The 15977-nt window shown below is 41.8% G+C and overlaps 1 protein-coding gene across 1 annotated transcript in view; it reads left to right on the top strand.

The window, feature by feature from the left end:
• Nucleotides 1–7: 7 nt before the first annotated feature.
• Nucleotides 8–15977, top strand: part of DDX6 (DEAD-box helicase 6) — a 16665-nt gene continuing 695 nt past the window's right edge. Inside the window, exons 1-14 of the mRNA XM_039721732.1 lie at nucleotides 8–144; nucleotides 2044–2507; nucleotides 3938–4001; nucleotides 4443–4547; nucleotides 5783–5912; nucleotides 6389–6535; nucleotides 6794–6888; nucleotides 7412–7534; nucleotides 8019–8147; nucleotides 8475–8591; nucleotides 8690–8753; nucleotides 9506–9607; nucleotides 10328–10511; nucleotides 12081–15969. Coding sequence (XP_039577666.1) covers nucleotides 2308–2507; nucleotides 3938–4001; nucleotides 4443–4547; nucleotides 5783–5912; nucleotides 6389–6535; nucleotides 6794–6888; nucleotides 7412–7534; nucleotides 8019–8147; nucleotides 8475–8591; nucleotides 8690–8753; nucleotides 9506–9607; nucleotides 10328–10503 — 1452 coding nt within the window. The 5' untranslated portion in view covers nucleotides 8–144; nucleotides 2044–2307 and the 3' untranslated portion in view covers nucleotides 10504–10511; nucleotides 12081–15969. The remainder of the gene's footprint in view (nucleotides 145–2043; nucleotides 2508–3937; nucleotides 4002–4442; nucleotides 4548–5782; nucleotides 5913–6388; nucleotides 6536–6793; nucleotides 6889–7411; nucleotides 7535–8018; nucleotides 8148–8474; nucleotides 8592–8689; nucleotides 8754–9505; nucleotides 9608–10327; nucleotides 10512–12080; nucleotides 15970–15977) is intronic.

The raw sequence follows: 15977 nt of genomic DNA, 5'->3' as shown, positions 1-15977 counted from the left end.
CGGGGCGGCGCCACCCGCCGGGAGGGGGAGGGCGCACAGGAGGAAGGAGGAAGCCGCCATCTTGGAGCGTCGAGTCGCCATAACAAGGCACCGGGGGAGCGAGAGGATTTTGTACCTGGGCGAGGGGGAGCGCGGCTGGTGGCGGTGAGGACGGGCCAGGGCGGGCAGGGCTCCGTGGGAGCAGGGCGAGGGGGCCGCTGCCGGCGGGCCGCGCCTCGCGGCCTGCGGCGGGAGCGCGGGCCTGACCGGGGCCTGGCGGCGCCGCGGGCNNNGCCTGGGCGCACCGGGAGCGGCGGGACCGGGGGGACGGGGCCGGGCCCCGGCGGCTCTCGCTGCCCGCCGGCCCGGGCGGCAAAGTGCGGCCGCTCCATTGTTCGCGGGCGGAAGGTGTTGGTGTGGCGCAGCTGCGATCGGCGGGCGGCGCCGGGCCCGCCGCTCTGCCCCGGGGCTCCGCACTGCGGCCCGGGATCACCGGGCACGCTGAGCCTCTCCAGGGCTCTCTTTGTGCCGGGTCCACCCGGCGGAAAGGGGAAGGTGCGGAGCTGGTGCCCCGGCCGCCCGCCCGCGCCCGGAGAGCCGAGATATGTGATGGAGGCCCTTTTCTCTCAGTCCATTGGTTTGCGAAATGGTGGCGTCTCTTTTATCGGAACAGGGAGATTTTTTTTTTTGGGTTCCATGAGGCTGTGCGTTTTTTTTGAACTTGTGTTCTTCTAAAGGATAGTCGGGAGCGTGTGGGCAGAAGGGACTGAGAGGTTTCATTTCCTACGCTATTGGAGAACTTCTCGGCGTTAGTAGTCGGGTCTCATTGGCGTGTCTGGCTACCTTTGTAACTCCTCTGCTTTTTACGAAGTTAATGGCCAAGAGAAATATCTTTTTGAAGATGCCCTGAAAGTTAACTAGCAGAAAATCCTAGTATCGCAAACTTTAAAATTTTGCTGGAAGCCAGCACTGATGCACCTTAAGACAGCTGGGAAGTCTGAATTCCTTTCCAACTCTCTTGAAATTCTCTTTACTGTGCCTTTTTATTCACTGGGAAAACATGCATTTTGTTGTGAATGCCGAGGTTAGGAAGCAGTAGTCTGCTGGTTTTCCCTTTATGTTTTCCCAAGATGCAGATGCTCAAGGCGAGCCTACTTTCCCAAAGATTTTGGGCTAGAGACGTTTTGTCTCCCTAGTACCATTGTAAGGAGTCTTCAGCTCTGGTCCGTGCTTGCTGTATGTAAGGGGTAGACTTTGTATTGTCTTTCCAGAGTTTTGCAACCTTTCTGTTACATAGAGTCAATATTAAGTCGTGTGTATGAAATGTTATCTTCCTGACAGCAGGAAGGTAAGATCACAAGCAGGAAGCTGCACAGCCAGCAGCATTACTGCCTCAGTTCAAGCTCAGTCACTTCCACTCAGAGGCAGCTGCTCTCAATTCAGCCTGATGGTGTTGTTTCATCACTCTTCTGAACAGCCTTAAATCAATACCCGGTTGAAAACTGGGGGTAAGCTGGTTGAGCTAGCATTTAGGGTTGGAGGAGTGTAAGCTGTGGTTTTGGGTTTACATAATCTGTGTTTCCCATTCAAACCGAGCAGGGCAGTCAGTGTAATGTAAGGGTTTTGTCAGTTCTAACACGAATGTCCACTTGCTGTTGTAGTCTTGCTTCTTGTCACAAACTTATGCATAATATTTTTCATGTTTTAGGGCTGGTTTGCTGCATCCTGGAAGTGGGGGAATTTGTGGGGAAATGGAAGAGCCATCAAAGCAATTGATACACCTAATGGTTACTTTGTGAGAGGGGATGGGTAGTGGAAGGTCGCTGGAAGTACAGCTGTTTGGGAAGTTTTCTTCGGTGTCTGAAGATGTTAGGCAATACTTTCTAGAAAGGCAAAAAAAGTTTGATGCGTGTCTTTATAATTGTCACTGAGGAAACAAAAAAGCAAGTACTGTTGTTGCACACTGCCTGGGAAGAAATTTTTCTTAAAATACAAGAGTAAACTGATGTGATTTGCATAGACAAAAATACACATACTAATTGTTATTGTCTACTTTTCTTTCAGATTGAAGCAAGTGAATTGTGATATAACTGAACTTCAATAGAGGGCTTTTTTTAAAAAAAAGTTGTTCCACAGTGCATCAGAGCAAGTTACTGCTTTACTTTTGAGTGACTTACAGGTGCTTGCCTGCATTGCAATAAAGGACTCATATATTGAGCAAGACTTATTTATCTCTTCATTTTGGAGAGTCTAATAAACTGTTATTACAGTTTCTGTACTGACTTTCAAAGTTTTGAAGTCTAAAAAGACATCTTTAAAGATAAAAGCATGAGCACGGCCAGAACAGAGAACCCTGTTATAATGGGTCTATCCAGTCAGAATGGGCAGTTGAGAGGCCCTGTAAAACCCAGCGGGGGCCCAGGAGGTGGAGGCACACAAACTCAGCAACAGATGAACCAGCTGAAAAATGCCAACACAATCAATAATGGCACTCAACAGCAAGCACAGAGTATGACCACCGCTATTAAGTAAGTGTTTGTATCGGCTGCCATGAAAGGAGTGTTAAAAATTGTGTATGGGAAAGCATTCTTGGGTTCCCACTTGGAAAATCCTGTCTTCTGTTGTTTTGTCACATGGGTGGTTAGAAGTGTTCTGTCATGTACATTGCAAAAAAAAAGCTGTATTTCCATGTGCCAGCTTCTCTCCCACAGTTGTTGTTGTGAAAATCCAATTTGATGCTGTGCTTTTTTGAGTGTGAGCCGCTGTCAGAGGTAGCCCAGATTTAGAATCCTGTGTTTTTTGCTTGTTGGAAGGAGGTGCAAGAGGGAAGTATAGAAGTAGGAAGGAGCTGAACTGACGTTTGAGACTGAGGAGGAAATGCCACCTGGTCTCAATCTAATTGTTTGCCTTTCAGTTTGTTGCAGTTCTTTCCCATGGTGAGAAATGCTTTAAAGTCAGTTATCTTTTGTCATTGATCTGAAATGGTAGTATCCCATCTCCTCATTGTAATGCTCTGGCTTTAATTTATCAAAGGCTGAGCTGAGAGGATACAGTCCCACTGTGATATCCTGCTGCCATCCAGCTAGTTTTGGAAGTGTGCTGGTTGGAATTTCTAAAAGGTGTAAAATACTTGGATGATATGGTAATGTGTTGCTTTTCTTTTTTTTTTTTCCTTCTTTTTCCCCCCATGGATCCTCCTCCTCCTGAACAGCACTGGCTTTTATTTTATTTTGTTAATTATTTGTGAAGGTAGTGCCGGCTCTCCCCATTTAGAGAGGGTGATGGAGCACTCAGATTCTTAAAATCTGCCTAACCTTTTTTTTTAAATGTATTACATGGTTACTCTAATGAATGTTGTGAATTAAACTCAGCAAAATTCATGCATAACTTCCTGGGGCTGGTGATGAGAAACCCATCCTCTCTTGAAAGCCACTGTAGAGTGGAGAGGATGTCTATCTCAATCTCCAGGAGAGAAAACAAAGTTTGGTCAACAAGTGGAGTGATTGCTTACTAAGTTTTTTCACCAGAAGTGTTTTTTACCTTTTCACCTTACTTGGGGATTAAGACTGGATCTTCCCTGGGCAAGAGAGTTTTTCCTTTAAGTCATGAAATATTCTTGTGTGGGTTTTGTTACAGCCAGTTTCTGTTATGTTACTAAGTAAGTGCTCAGTTTTATATCTGTTCTGCTGTTTGATTCAGTGCCCTAAAAATGGGACTTGAATCATGACTGGATAAAGATTTCCCAGATTTGTTTGGCAGACGGCTGATTTTGTCTGTTTACAGTTTTTTGCCTGTTACATCCTGCTTAGCTCAGAGAAGACTTGAGCTCATATGTGTAGGCGCTTTTAGCTTTGAGGAGGTGAAAACATTACATGTTCATCACTATATCTAAGAAAAAAAAGTGCAAAATCAAAATATTAATTATTTAAAATTCTGTTTTCATTTTATTTTGCTATAGACCTGGTGATGACTGGAAGAAGACTTTAAAACTCCCTCCAAAGGATTTGAGAATCAAAACTTCGGTAAGGATGATTGAATTGTAGGAATAAATATTAAATAAAACTTGTGGGAGAGATTGCAGTGGTAAAATACTGTCCTGAGTGAAGGCTAAAGAGTAGTTCAGCTCCTGCTGTTTTAAATGAAGAATTAATTTGTTCTCTCAACTGCTTGTGAGTGATGCTTCTCTTGGAAAGCTCAGAAATGGAGTTCACTCTGGATTTCTTTTTAATACTTTATTAGTATTATAACATGGCACAGGAAGGTGTGACTGTATACACTCAGGAGCTGTACTTGGCTCTGAGAAAGCAAATGTTTCCTTTGCTGCTGTAGGGTGTTGCATGACTTAATGGGAACTCTTATATTGTAATTTGTGGCCTTCTTGTACAGGCCATTTCAGATCAAATTAACAGCTGCAGGTTGTATGACCTGATCTTATGGATGTGCTTATTTTTTTGATTATTCAGGACGTGACCTCCACAAAAGGAAATGAGTTTGAAGATTACTGTTTGAAACGGGAGTTGCTGATGGGAATTTTTGAAATGGGCTGGGAAAAACCATCTCCTATTCAGGTTGTTTGCAAACAGAGTACTTAGATGCTGCTTTTAACTTCTGTAAATGTATTGACATTCTTAGGCCTAAATGTCCAATACTTACGCCATCATTGGGGAAAATTGAAGCTATGAACAAAAGAACTTGGTGTCCCTTGGGAAAAGCAAGAATTTCTAACCCCCAGCTAAATCACTAAGTCAATCCTTGAATGACTTAGTGATGGGACTGCTTTACACTTTTGGAGACATTTAACTTGGATTTTCCTTTTCATGTTGGAGGTGTTAATTTGTTAATTCTCTGTTCAGTAACAGTACTTTCATAAGTACTTATATAAGTAGACTCAGAGGTCTGTTCTATAAATTTGCCAAAGCTGAGTTACCATTGGCAATGTACCTTTAGTTGTTAAAAATAGAATTATGGCTTTATCACAGTATTGGCTCTTTTTATTGTAATCTTGTGGATAAAGAGTTATGAAGATTGTAGGACATAGAATAATATCTTAGCAAGTTTACTTTTCTGTACCTCCATCTTTCTTTTACTTATAAGGCTTATTCTATTGAAAACTGTTAATGTGTAAACTTCAGGGGGGTGGAAGGTTGAATTCTCTTTTAAATGGTCTCTCAAGGTTTATCACTAACACAACTCTGCCCCCTTGTCTCTTTAAGGCATGAGAAAGCTATGGCTTGCTTTGTTTATAAACAGATTCTCATGATGCCACCTTTCCAAAAGGCTGAGATTTCTGTAGATGTTGCTGAAAAAGGTAGTGAAATTAAAAATACATGGGGCCTGTGTTTGGATGGCTGAAGATTTTCTGAGAAGTATATCACAGGAATATAGAGGCTGGAATCACATGGGCTGAAGTGGTTCTGATATTCAGATGTAGGGGGAAATATTTTTCCTTTGGAGGAGTTTGCTAGTGACTGTCACTGTCTCTTCACTTTTTGTTTTCCCAACTTTTCACTTTTTTCCTAATGTGTTAGTATGGGTTTACCTGTGGTACCTGGACCCCTTCCTTATGATCAGGCAAGATAAAGACTTCTAGGTGGGAAGTGTTGGGGAACTCTTTACTGATGGGTTTAACTTCGTGTTGTGAGTCTGTCATGCTTGTAGTTATAAGATAGTAATAATAATAATGGTCATGAAACAGTCAGATTCCTGTGGTGCTGTTAGTGAGGGGAGTTAAATTTGGTCAGCCTCTTCAGTGAAACATAGCTTATGATTAATTGCTCATGCACTTTCTGTCCTTGCATTTCAGGAGGAGAGCATCCCCATTGCTTTATCTGGTAGGGATATCTTGGCTAGAGCAAAAAATGGAACAGGCAAGAGTGGAGCCTACCTCATTCCTTTACTTGAACGGCTAGACTTAAAGAAGGACAATATACAAGGTCAGTTGAGGTGGATCACACTTAGCTGTTGCCAGGTAATGGTGTCAGTCACTACATAAGAGATGTGAATCTAAAACTGCTTAATGAAATTGGGCAGTGTATGTTTCCTGCTTGTACTTCCAGAGCAAGGTAATGGGCAGTAATGGAGGGGAGGTGTAATTTGCGAAGTCCCACAGTTGCTTTCAAAAGAGTCAAATAGAAGAAGGCTTGTAGACTTTTCTGTCTTGCCCTGGAAAGTGGATGTGGAGTAATAAGCAAGCGTGCTGGCTGGGATACTTGTGCAATGGGTGCATCAAGGGCTGGAGAACCCTTGCATGGAATTTGCCTTGTCAAAAGCAGTTCCTAGGTCTTGCTCAGGATACCCAGAGTGGAATTCCTAGACTATGCTTTTCATTGTTTTACATGAAGTCTCTGAGGATGAGTTTTTGGAATACAGGGTCTTACTAGTAACTCACAATGATGTTTTTAACTTCTAGCAATGGTGATTGTTCCCACCCGTGAACTAGCCCTGCAGGTCAGTCAAATCTGTATCCAAGTCAGCAAACACATGGGAGGTGCCAAAGTGATGGCAACAACGGGAGGAACCAATTTGCGAGATGACATAATGAGACTTGATGATACAGGTCAGAGCACTTCAGCTATGCTAAGGTTGCTGTTTCTTTGTGGCTTTTGCAATGGGGTCATGGAATTTCTGCTTGTTACTGTTTGCCTGTTTACAGAGCAGACTACAGTGTCTTGTTTGGTGTTGTCGTTCTTCCAAAGTGTTCATGTGAAACATGGTCATGAATGCTGGAAGGAAAAGACAGTTTTAATCACCTTAACATTGTGGGTTTTTTTTTTTTCTCTCTCATTTTTTTTCTCTCTCTCTTCTAACCTTACAGTGCATGTGGTGATAGCTACCCCTGGGAGAATTCTCGATCTCATCAAGAAAGGAGTAGCAAAAGTTGAGCATGTCCAGATGATAGTATTGGATGAGGCAAGTTGCTTATGTTAAATGTGCCGGGATTTTAACACCAAATTAAAGGAATGATATGTCTCAGTGAGTGTCCTTTTGGTGCACAGCAGTGATTCAGACTTGCTTAGAGACATTGTAAGGTCTCCTCCATTTCTGAATATTTTTGAGAAACTCTTTTGAAAGTAGGAATCTTTTGCATGTAAATCTTCTAAGAAAACAGCCTGGGAAGATTTACCTTTCCTGTCTTTGCTGATGCTGAAGAATAGAGTAACAGTCTATTCTGCAACAAAGGAATGTGTTTCATTTGGTTTCTGTTTGAGTCAGCTGTGCTTACCATGTAATTGTATATAAAATTGATTTATGAACATCCGATAGCATATAAGTTTCTGAGTGAGAGAGAATATACTAGTGTAAGAGCTCTTGGATGGCTCTGGTAGGAGCCCTGGTAACTGTTTTTTTTCCTTCCCCCAAATGTGTAGCAACCAAAAGGCTAAAATCTCAGGCCATTATTTTAACTTGCTGTTTATTACTTCTGTTGTTACAGGCAGATAAGTTGCTGTCTCAAGATTTTGTTCAGATAATGGAAGACATAATTCTCACGCTACCTAAAAACAGACAGATTTTGCTCTACTCAGCCACTTTTCCTTTGAGTGTGCAGAAGTTCATGGTGAGTGGAGACGTGTCCCTGTAGGTATGGTGATGGGGTGACATTGTGCAGGAAGGGTGTGAGTGAGTGGTGTGTAGCTGTTAGTGCTTGGTATTTTAAATACATCTAAACTTCACAGGTTTAATATAAATCAGTCCAAGTCTAGGACAGAAGTTTGAAAGCAGTTTTTGACCTGCAGTTGCATTAATGGGAAGATAGGTGTATGCCTATAAGGTGCTGTTTTCCACTTTGTGTATTAGTTGCATCATCTGTGTGGATTTGCTTCTGGAGGGTGCTCCTATTTGGCCTGCTTAGTCACCTTGGATTTATAAGTAATTTTTTGTGAAAATTTACCCACCCTCTCTGTTTTCAGCATAGCATGAAGAGTGAGTGGCTAAGTAGTGCATCCTTGTCTTGGAGGAAGTTAAGTGTGGTGTAGAGTGGGAACTACATACATTGTTTTGCACGTAGATCTGCTTGCTTTATCGATATCTTTGTTTTTCAGAATTCCCATTTGCAGAAACCCTATGAGATTAATCTGATGGAGGAGCTGACCTTGAAGGGAGTTACTCAGTACTATGCCTATGTCACTGAGCGTCAGAAAGTGCACTGCCTCAATACGCTCTTTTCCAGGGTAAGGAGCAGGGCTGTGTCAGGAACATACTAGAAGATTTTTCTCTCTTGGGATCATGAATGAGGCTGAGTATTTTAAAGGCAGCCTAATGAAAGCTTTTTTTAGTTAAAATGTGCAATGTATCTAAGGCTAAAAATGCATGCTTCTTGTCCAGCATCTCTGTTACAGAACTTTCTTAATTGTTTCCCTTCCTATACAAAAATACATCTGATGTAAATTACCAGCAGCATACCTGCTGTGCTTTCTTTCTGGATGGGATTTAGACATGTCTGGGGTCCTCTGTTAGTAAAATGCTGCATTTATTGAGAACACTGTTTATATGTTCAGCTTCAGATTAACCAGTCGATCATTTTCTGCAACTCCTCTCAACGGGTTGAATTGCTAGCCAAAAAGATCTCCCAGCTGGGCTATTCCTGCTTTTATATCCATGCTAAAATGAGGCAGGTGAGTATGAAGTCTTTTCCACCTCACCTCAGGCTTTACTGAAGAGGTGAATTAAGTCTGGTTTTTGTTTCTCTTTGTTTATATGTATGTATTTCCAGGAGCACCGCAATCGTGTATTCCATGATTTCCGAAATGGCTTGTGCCGCAATCTCGTTTGCACTGGTGAGAGTTCCTAAACGTTTTCCTATTTCTAAAGTTTATGATAGAAATTGTATTATCCCAGGTATTGTAGATCAGTTAGCTCTAATAAACCAAAACAAGATGTTTTGGTACGATGTCTCTTTGTCAAGCCTGCTTGTTAGCCTTCCTTTAGGCATGAGGAATTTTGTCTTTTGTGAAGGTGCACCTTGCCAACAAATCATTTTCCTGCAATAGCGTTTTCTTTTTATTTTCACATGTGAGGGTTCCATGAGTTGTTGGGTTGTAAACTGTATGATATATCATATCAGTGGAGCTATGACTATGGTCATGCGAAGTTTTGCTGATTCTTTTAAGTGTTTATAGCTCACTTTTTCTAAATACTCTGTAGTTTTGACTGGCCTTTATATGATCTGAGTTCTTTGTTGTATGGCCTGTTTATGGCAGTACCTGGCAGTGTCTGTGTGAAGAGATGCTTGAGAAGAACTGCTCTGAAATAGTGTAATGTGGAAAAAAAATAGCTTTGTGGTTATTTTTTCTGCGTAGATGTGCAGGTGTGATGGTTTTTCTTCTTAAATTATTCATGTTTACAAGGTATACAGAGCAAGAGGAAGCTGTAACAGGATTGTATGTAAACTGCCTTTGATACAAGGAAAGCTTATATCTGGAAACTAGTGCAAAGCAATGTTAATCACTGCTAATCTTTACACCCTAAATACTGTCAGTGTTTGAGCTCATTGAAGTTAACTTTCTTTGTGATCTGGATTATCTTTCAGATCTGTTTACCCGAGGTATTGATATCCAGGCTGTGAATGTGGTGATAAATTTTGATTTCCCAAAGCTGGCAGAAACTTATCTTCATCGCATTGGCAGATCAGGTGAGAGGAAAAATCTGTTTTAGGTGCAACTTTGCTGATGACTGTGATGCTTTTTAGCCTTGAATTGGCTTTTGGGTTTTTATTACTATATTTGAGAATAACCCTTGATTTTTCTGACAAATGTATTTTTAGGTATCATTTCAGATGGCTATCCTCATTGAGGATATTATCTGAATAAAGAACTGTTCTCTTGAAACTGGCCTGAACAACCTAAAGGGGGAAAAAAAGGCATGTCTTGCTTTTATCTCAGGAGACTTACTATTGCCTCTGTTTTCAGTTTGGGAAAATTCTATACTAAAATCTCAGCTTCAGAGTGTCTCAAGCCTAGAGATGTATGCTTTCTTCATGTGTTTTGAGGTATTTTTCTGCTGTCTGGAAATCAGCAGAACATGCCCTGAAGAAAGGCAGTAAACAAAGGAACTTAGTATAGTTGAACTTTATAGTTCAGGCTTGTTCAAGAGCTCTGGAAGACTTTTTGCTGGTAATTTTCCTGGAGCTTTGGTCAGAGCATTTTGAACCTCCTGAGTTTTCTTACTCCTACATTGCTACAAAACTCCTTACCAAAAACTGATGTGAAAGGTGTAGAGACCTGTGGCTGGATTTGTTTTTAACATCACAGAATGATACTAACTTCACAGTCTACAGACTTACTCTCTTTTTCTGTCAGCCCCTATGTTAACTCAGCTCAGTTTAGGTGTGTGTTTTTGGTTTTTTGTCAAGGTCGCTTTGGTCATCTTGGCCTGGCCATCAACTTAATCACCTATGATGATCGATTCAACCTGAAAAGTATTGAGGAGCAGTTGGGAACTGAAATTAAACCCATACCAAGCAACATCGACAAGAGCTTGTATGTGGCAGAATACCACAGTGAACCTGTAGAAGATGAGAAACAGTAAACATGCAGGTATGTAAGTGCCTTGCTGAATAGTGATGTGTTGAATAAGAGGAGTGTTGTTGATGTGTCATTGTTACCTCGAGGGAAGAGGGAAACTGATGTGATGAAAAAGCTCTGAATGTGAAAACGTGGGTTTGAAATAGAATGTCAGTGCAAGGAATTCCATGGATGTGCTCAAGGTGGCAGGGGAGGGATGAGTATTTTTTAGTTGTTTTAATTGAAACGCTGACCATGTGATAAGGAGATCAAAAATGGGGAAAAGGGGGAGTGGGGAATGGTGTTGGGAGAGGCCAGGATGGAGTACTAGTAGCCTAATGAATTCTTTCTGTATTGCTAAGCTGAAATGAGAAATTGGTGAGGGGCAGAGAGGAAAGTAGTCCTCAAAAAGGTGAGGAGATAAAATAGATAGCTGTGAGAACAGAGCATCAACCGAAGAGTAAGCACCTCACCAGCCAGAAGAACCAGGTTCAAGCAAAAGGTGCTGCCTCTTTTGTATCCTTTGGTTCATAGAATTCTTGGAAGTGAACCAAGTAGGGAGTGGAGCTGTAATTCATCTTTGCTGCCACTTGAGGTCGTATACGTAGTTTCAACAGAAAATGAGATTTCACTGTTGGAGACTCATCTAAGTGCTCCCTCTCTGATCATTGTCTCGGGAAAAGCTGCTGAGTTAAGTCCTTTTATAGGAAGATGACTTGCCCTGGACTGCAGTCAAGCTAAATTGGCTGCAGCATGATGATCTGACCTTAGTTAAGATGTTGTCATGCAAGATCCATCACCATACAGTTTGGGCTGAAAATCATTCTTACGTGTACTCTTCTCAGAGGTCAGGAATTAGAAAGCTAATACCAGTGAAGCTGCTAGAATTCTTTTCAGATGACCAAAAATTAAAAAGTGGCTATAGAAGTAGACTGCTTGATAGCATTAAAATGAACCTATGGTTCCTTCTTTGAAGTCATCCAGGGATAGCCCTAGATAGTCATACCAAACTGACTTGAAAGCTTCTGCTTTGATGATTAAACCTTCTCCGTGTTTATAAATAAATAGAATACAGAACAGGTAATGAATGTGGAATGGGCTCTTGGATGGTAACAGTTAATCAGTGTGGAACAGGTTCCTAAGGGGAATGCTGGGACCTTGCCAGAGAGCAGTTTGCTGCTTCCTAAAATACAAGAAACCAGGAGATAATCATGTTCCATAGGTACAGAAGGGCTTTAGCAGCACCTCTTTCTACAAAGCTGAAATTGGTATTGAGCTATTCAATATGCCCTTTGCCTTTTGAGAGCTGTTGCATAGTTATTGTATGTGATTCATCACTTTGAGTTCTGATTTTGTGTAGAACCGATTTAACTGAGGGTGTTGTGGTTGTTTGTTTTATTGGGTTTTTTATTGTTTTTGTTTCTGCTGTTTTTTTGTTAGTGGGGTTTCTTTGGTTGGGTTTTTTTTTTCCTTTTCTTTTTTGGTATTTTTTGGGAGGGTTTTTTGTTTGGTTTTGGGGGGCTGCTTTGTTTGTTTGATTTGATTTTGGTGGTTTTTTGTTTTGGTGGTTTTGTTGTTGTTTTGTTTAATTTTTTTTTTTAGGCTTTGATTACACATGCCAGAAGGTGAAGCCCTATGATCCAGATCTGTGACACATCGTTTCTTTGGGGATACCCTTCTCTTTGTGGGTTTTTCTTCATCTTTTCATTTCGGAACTATGAAGACTAAAAGAGCTCAGCCTTTTTTTCCTCTTTAAATTTGGCGGCAAGGAAGAAAGAAGATAAAAGAAGGAATGTCTTTTTGTTTTTCCACTTGTTTGCACTGTGTGCTGATTGAACATTAGTTGCACTAACTGCTGGTTTTAAATTTTGTTTTCTTTGGGCGGGAGGGTCAGCAAGGGAAGAAGAGAAACCCTGAAAAGAGAAGAATCTTGATGAACACGAGCTTGTCTGCTATTTCAAATTCCTTAACCATTGACTGAGTGCATTTCAACTTCTCCCTGGTTACTCATCTGTTTTTTAAGCTAAAGAGCTTCTTACTTATTCGTGCAAAGTGCCTTATGCTATGAGACCATTCAGAATATCACCTTTCTGACACAGCCCAAGGAATCAACATCTGTTTTTGGTTTCAGGTCAAAGTTCCCCTCTCTTCCCCTTCTCCTCCTTCCCATGTACTCAAGCCCAGGGCTGGGAGGTGAAATGTATTGGTTATTGGTAGTACTCCTTTTTTTTTTCAACTTTTAAAATTTTTTTTAATTTTTTTTTTTTAATTGGAGGAGTTGATATGCATCTGCAGTTCACCCAAACTGTAAATATCTGTATTTAAAATGAAACCAACCTAAAATCTGGGCTGATTAGGTGCAGCATCATAGCTCCAGAAGGAAAGAGTAGCCTGTGATCCTTTGCAGGAGCCATAAGAAAAGCCCTGTGCTCTAGCAGAACACTAAAGACTGGTTTCCATGAGTCTTCATTAGTAGTTACAGCACTTGATAGGTAGACTTGTTTCAGAGCCATGGCCCTCTTTCTTCTGGTGCAGTGTGTCCCATAGAAAATCAGATGTGTATATTGTACAAACTTTGTAAATATTTTTTTTTTCTGTTTGGGTTCATATATAACTTTTTCTTTTATGATGAAGGTTGCTGAGGTTAAAGGGATTAGACTGATTATGGGAGCAGCTAAAGATGAGAGGGGCTCAGTTTTCTGCAACACTAAACAATGAGAAGTGCTCTGACCTCTGTGAACTGCAGGCCACCACAAGTGTCCCTTGTCAGGGTGGATTTACTCTGGTGCTAGCAACAGTCCTGTACTGCTTGTATGGAAGAGATCACTTGTGGGGCTCCAAGGCCTCCAAATCCTTAGCTCAGCCTTTTGGGAGATGCTCTTTGATTTTCCCCTTTAGAAACTTCAGGAACTTGACAAGCTCTGAAGGAGTCCATGACCTGTGTTCCACCATGGTGTGAGGGAAATCCAGTGGGTGTCGCTGAGCAGTATACACGTAAGGTGTGGATTTGGGTTTGAGAGACCATAAAAAACCAGTTTACGTGCATAAACTGACAGTTCTTGAGCTTTGTGGAATTGATTCACTTCCTGCAGTGCTGCATTTTCTGCCCAGAGTGGCCTCTGTGCAGAACTGTGAGCAGGTAAGGGCAAACCCCTGTTAACGTCAGAAGCTGCAGGAAGCTGCTTGCCATCTACTCTTGTTTGCCATGAGTTGCTGTCTGTCATTTTGCATTGTATATTGCTGAAAAGTGCTTTCTGGTCAAGTAGTGTTGCTTTAAATTGTGCCCCTCCCAACATGCTTGATGTTTGGCCTGATCTACAGGCAAAAGGAGTGAGACAAATCAAAAAATTACTCTTTTTAAAATCCCTTTTAGCCTGTTAACCACCACTGTCAGGAGGCACCTGGGTGAATGCAATCCCTTTTGCTCGGTCATTTATTGCATATACAGATGCTGCACTCACACCATGCTTGCTTACCTTTGAGGCAGGATTTAATTGTCTTAATTTCTCCCCATTTTGACCCTTTTTTTGAATTGGAGTAAAATAGTTTGGAATCGCAAGGTGGACTAGCTATTCCTTTCCTTGATGATCATAAATAGAAGCCAGGTGCCTCCTGACAACAACTTTACAAGATTGAAAGGTTTTTGTGTTCAGGATGTTTTTCTTCTTTTTGTCAGCAGTGACTCCATAATTGTAGCAAATGCTGCACTAGAATACAAACTCAAGAGCTTGGTCTCTGTGAGCCACATAGCTTATATCTGACTGGCAGGTACTAAATGTAAACAGTTTTGGGGTGCTTTTGTGGGGGTGGGGGGTGGGAGCTTCTGGGTGGTATCTTCGACCAAAAGTAAAATCTTGCTCCTGTACTGCAGCCAGCTTATGATTTTCCAGACAGAAGAGGGATCATTTTAATGCAACAAAGACATGAAAATGTAAATAAATTTTGTATCTCACCAGGGCATGCACATGTAACAAGAACAGGATAGCGATGTCAAGTCGGGTGTGTGTGCTCTGCATGGATTTGTGGTAGGTTAGCCTGGTGCCATGCATTGATGGTCCCTCTTGAAGCACAGAACTTTTGAAAGTATTACTTTAAAATTGGCCTCTCATTGAGGAATGGCACTTACCTAAACTATCGGGGGCACCATTTTTAGGTGGCTTCTTGTCAAGGAAGAAGCAGCCTATTTTTGGTGCTAGTAGGCTATCTCAAACAGATGTGATCTTGCAAATGGAAAGATGCTCCAGAAGACTAGGATAATCCTAGTTTGGTTTTTTTTTTGTTTGTTTTGTTTTTATTTTTTTGTGTGCAGTTTTTTTTGGGTTTTTTTTTTTGGTTTTTTTTTGTTTCCTTTTTTGGGGGGCGGGGTTTATTCCCTTTTTTGTTTGTTTTTGATTATTTTGGTTTGGGGTTTTCTTGGTTGTTTTGTTCCCTACCCAAGAGTAAGGAGTATGTATAAATCTTGGCTTCCTGAGACTTCTTGTGAGCTCCAGTTTTTGCTGGTTATCAGCCTTTACAGATGGATTAGTCAGAACCTTCAGTGATGAGCCCTAGCTCAAATACTTCCTCTGACAGAGTTGATGAGAATGAGGACCTGATGTGTTCTGCATTCCTTTTTTGTTAGAAGTCTGAAAGTGTCACTCTATGAGTCTCTGAAATGGAGCTTCACAGCTGGATGAGGTGGCTGTGAAGAAGGAATCTTCAGCCACTTGAGAGAACCTATAGGCCAGTCTCTGGGTGTTCGCTGTCAGGTGGGCACTGCAGCTGCTGGAGGCCTTTTCCCAAAGGGAGGGGGGTGGGTTGGTCTCAAATACACGTTTCAATTTCCAGAATGAGATGGGAGCATCTTTCCTTGCCCTCTGTGACTGTTTTTGTGGGTAAGAACAGGGAAGCTCAACATGAATTCATGTTGTGTTATGTGGTGGTATCAAATCATCTCATTCTGATCTTCTGTTTATTTTTGTTTGGGATGGGGGGGAGGGTGTCTGCTCCAAGGATTTAAAAATGCTTCAAACAATTTTTTCTTTGTTACAAATGACTGATAGGACACAAAGCTGAGCAGATGGCTATCTTGCCTCAGTTTCTGTGAGAGAGGTTACAGAGCTGTCATGCCACATCTCTTGAGCTGCTGTTGTGGTGGTTCTTGTCCTGATGCTGAACTTCATAGTGCTGCTGGGGCTGCTGGTCATTACTTCCTGAGAACAAAGTGAATTTTGTTCCCAGAGACTCCAGCAGTGCAGCTGCCATGGTAGAGGTTGGGCGACTGTAGTCCCTGCAGGGAGTTTTCTGCTTGCTCTGAACTTCTGGTCCATCCTTTTCGAATCACAGTTTCTTTGTAATCAGCCAGGTCTCTGGACCAAAGAGCATGCATCTGAACTTCACAAGAAGGCTTTGGCAGATTGTCCTGTAGGCTTTGCTCAGTTCATCCCTGCATTGCTGAAATGCCTCTGTGTGGAAGCATTGTTAAATTCTGCTGTAGACAAGTTGGGGGGGAGTACTAGT

The sequence above is a fragment of the Passer montanus genome, unplaced genomic scaffold (genome assembly GCF_014805655.1).
Source record: "Passer montanus isolate IOZ18808 unplaced genomic scaffold, ASM1480565v1 scaffold47, whole genome shotgun sequence".
NCBI lineage: Eukaryota > Metazoa > Chordata > Aves > Passeriformes > Passeridae > Passer > Passer montanus.
This window is presented reverse-complemented; position numbering and strand designations above follow the sequence as displayed.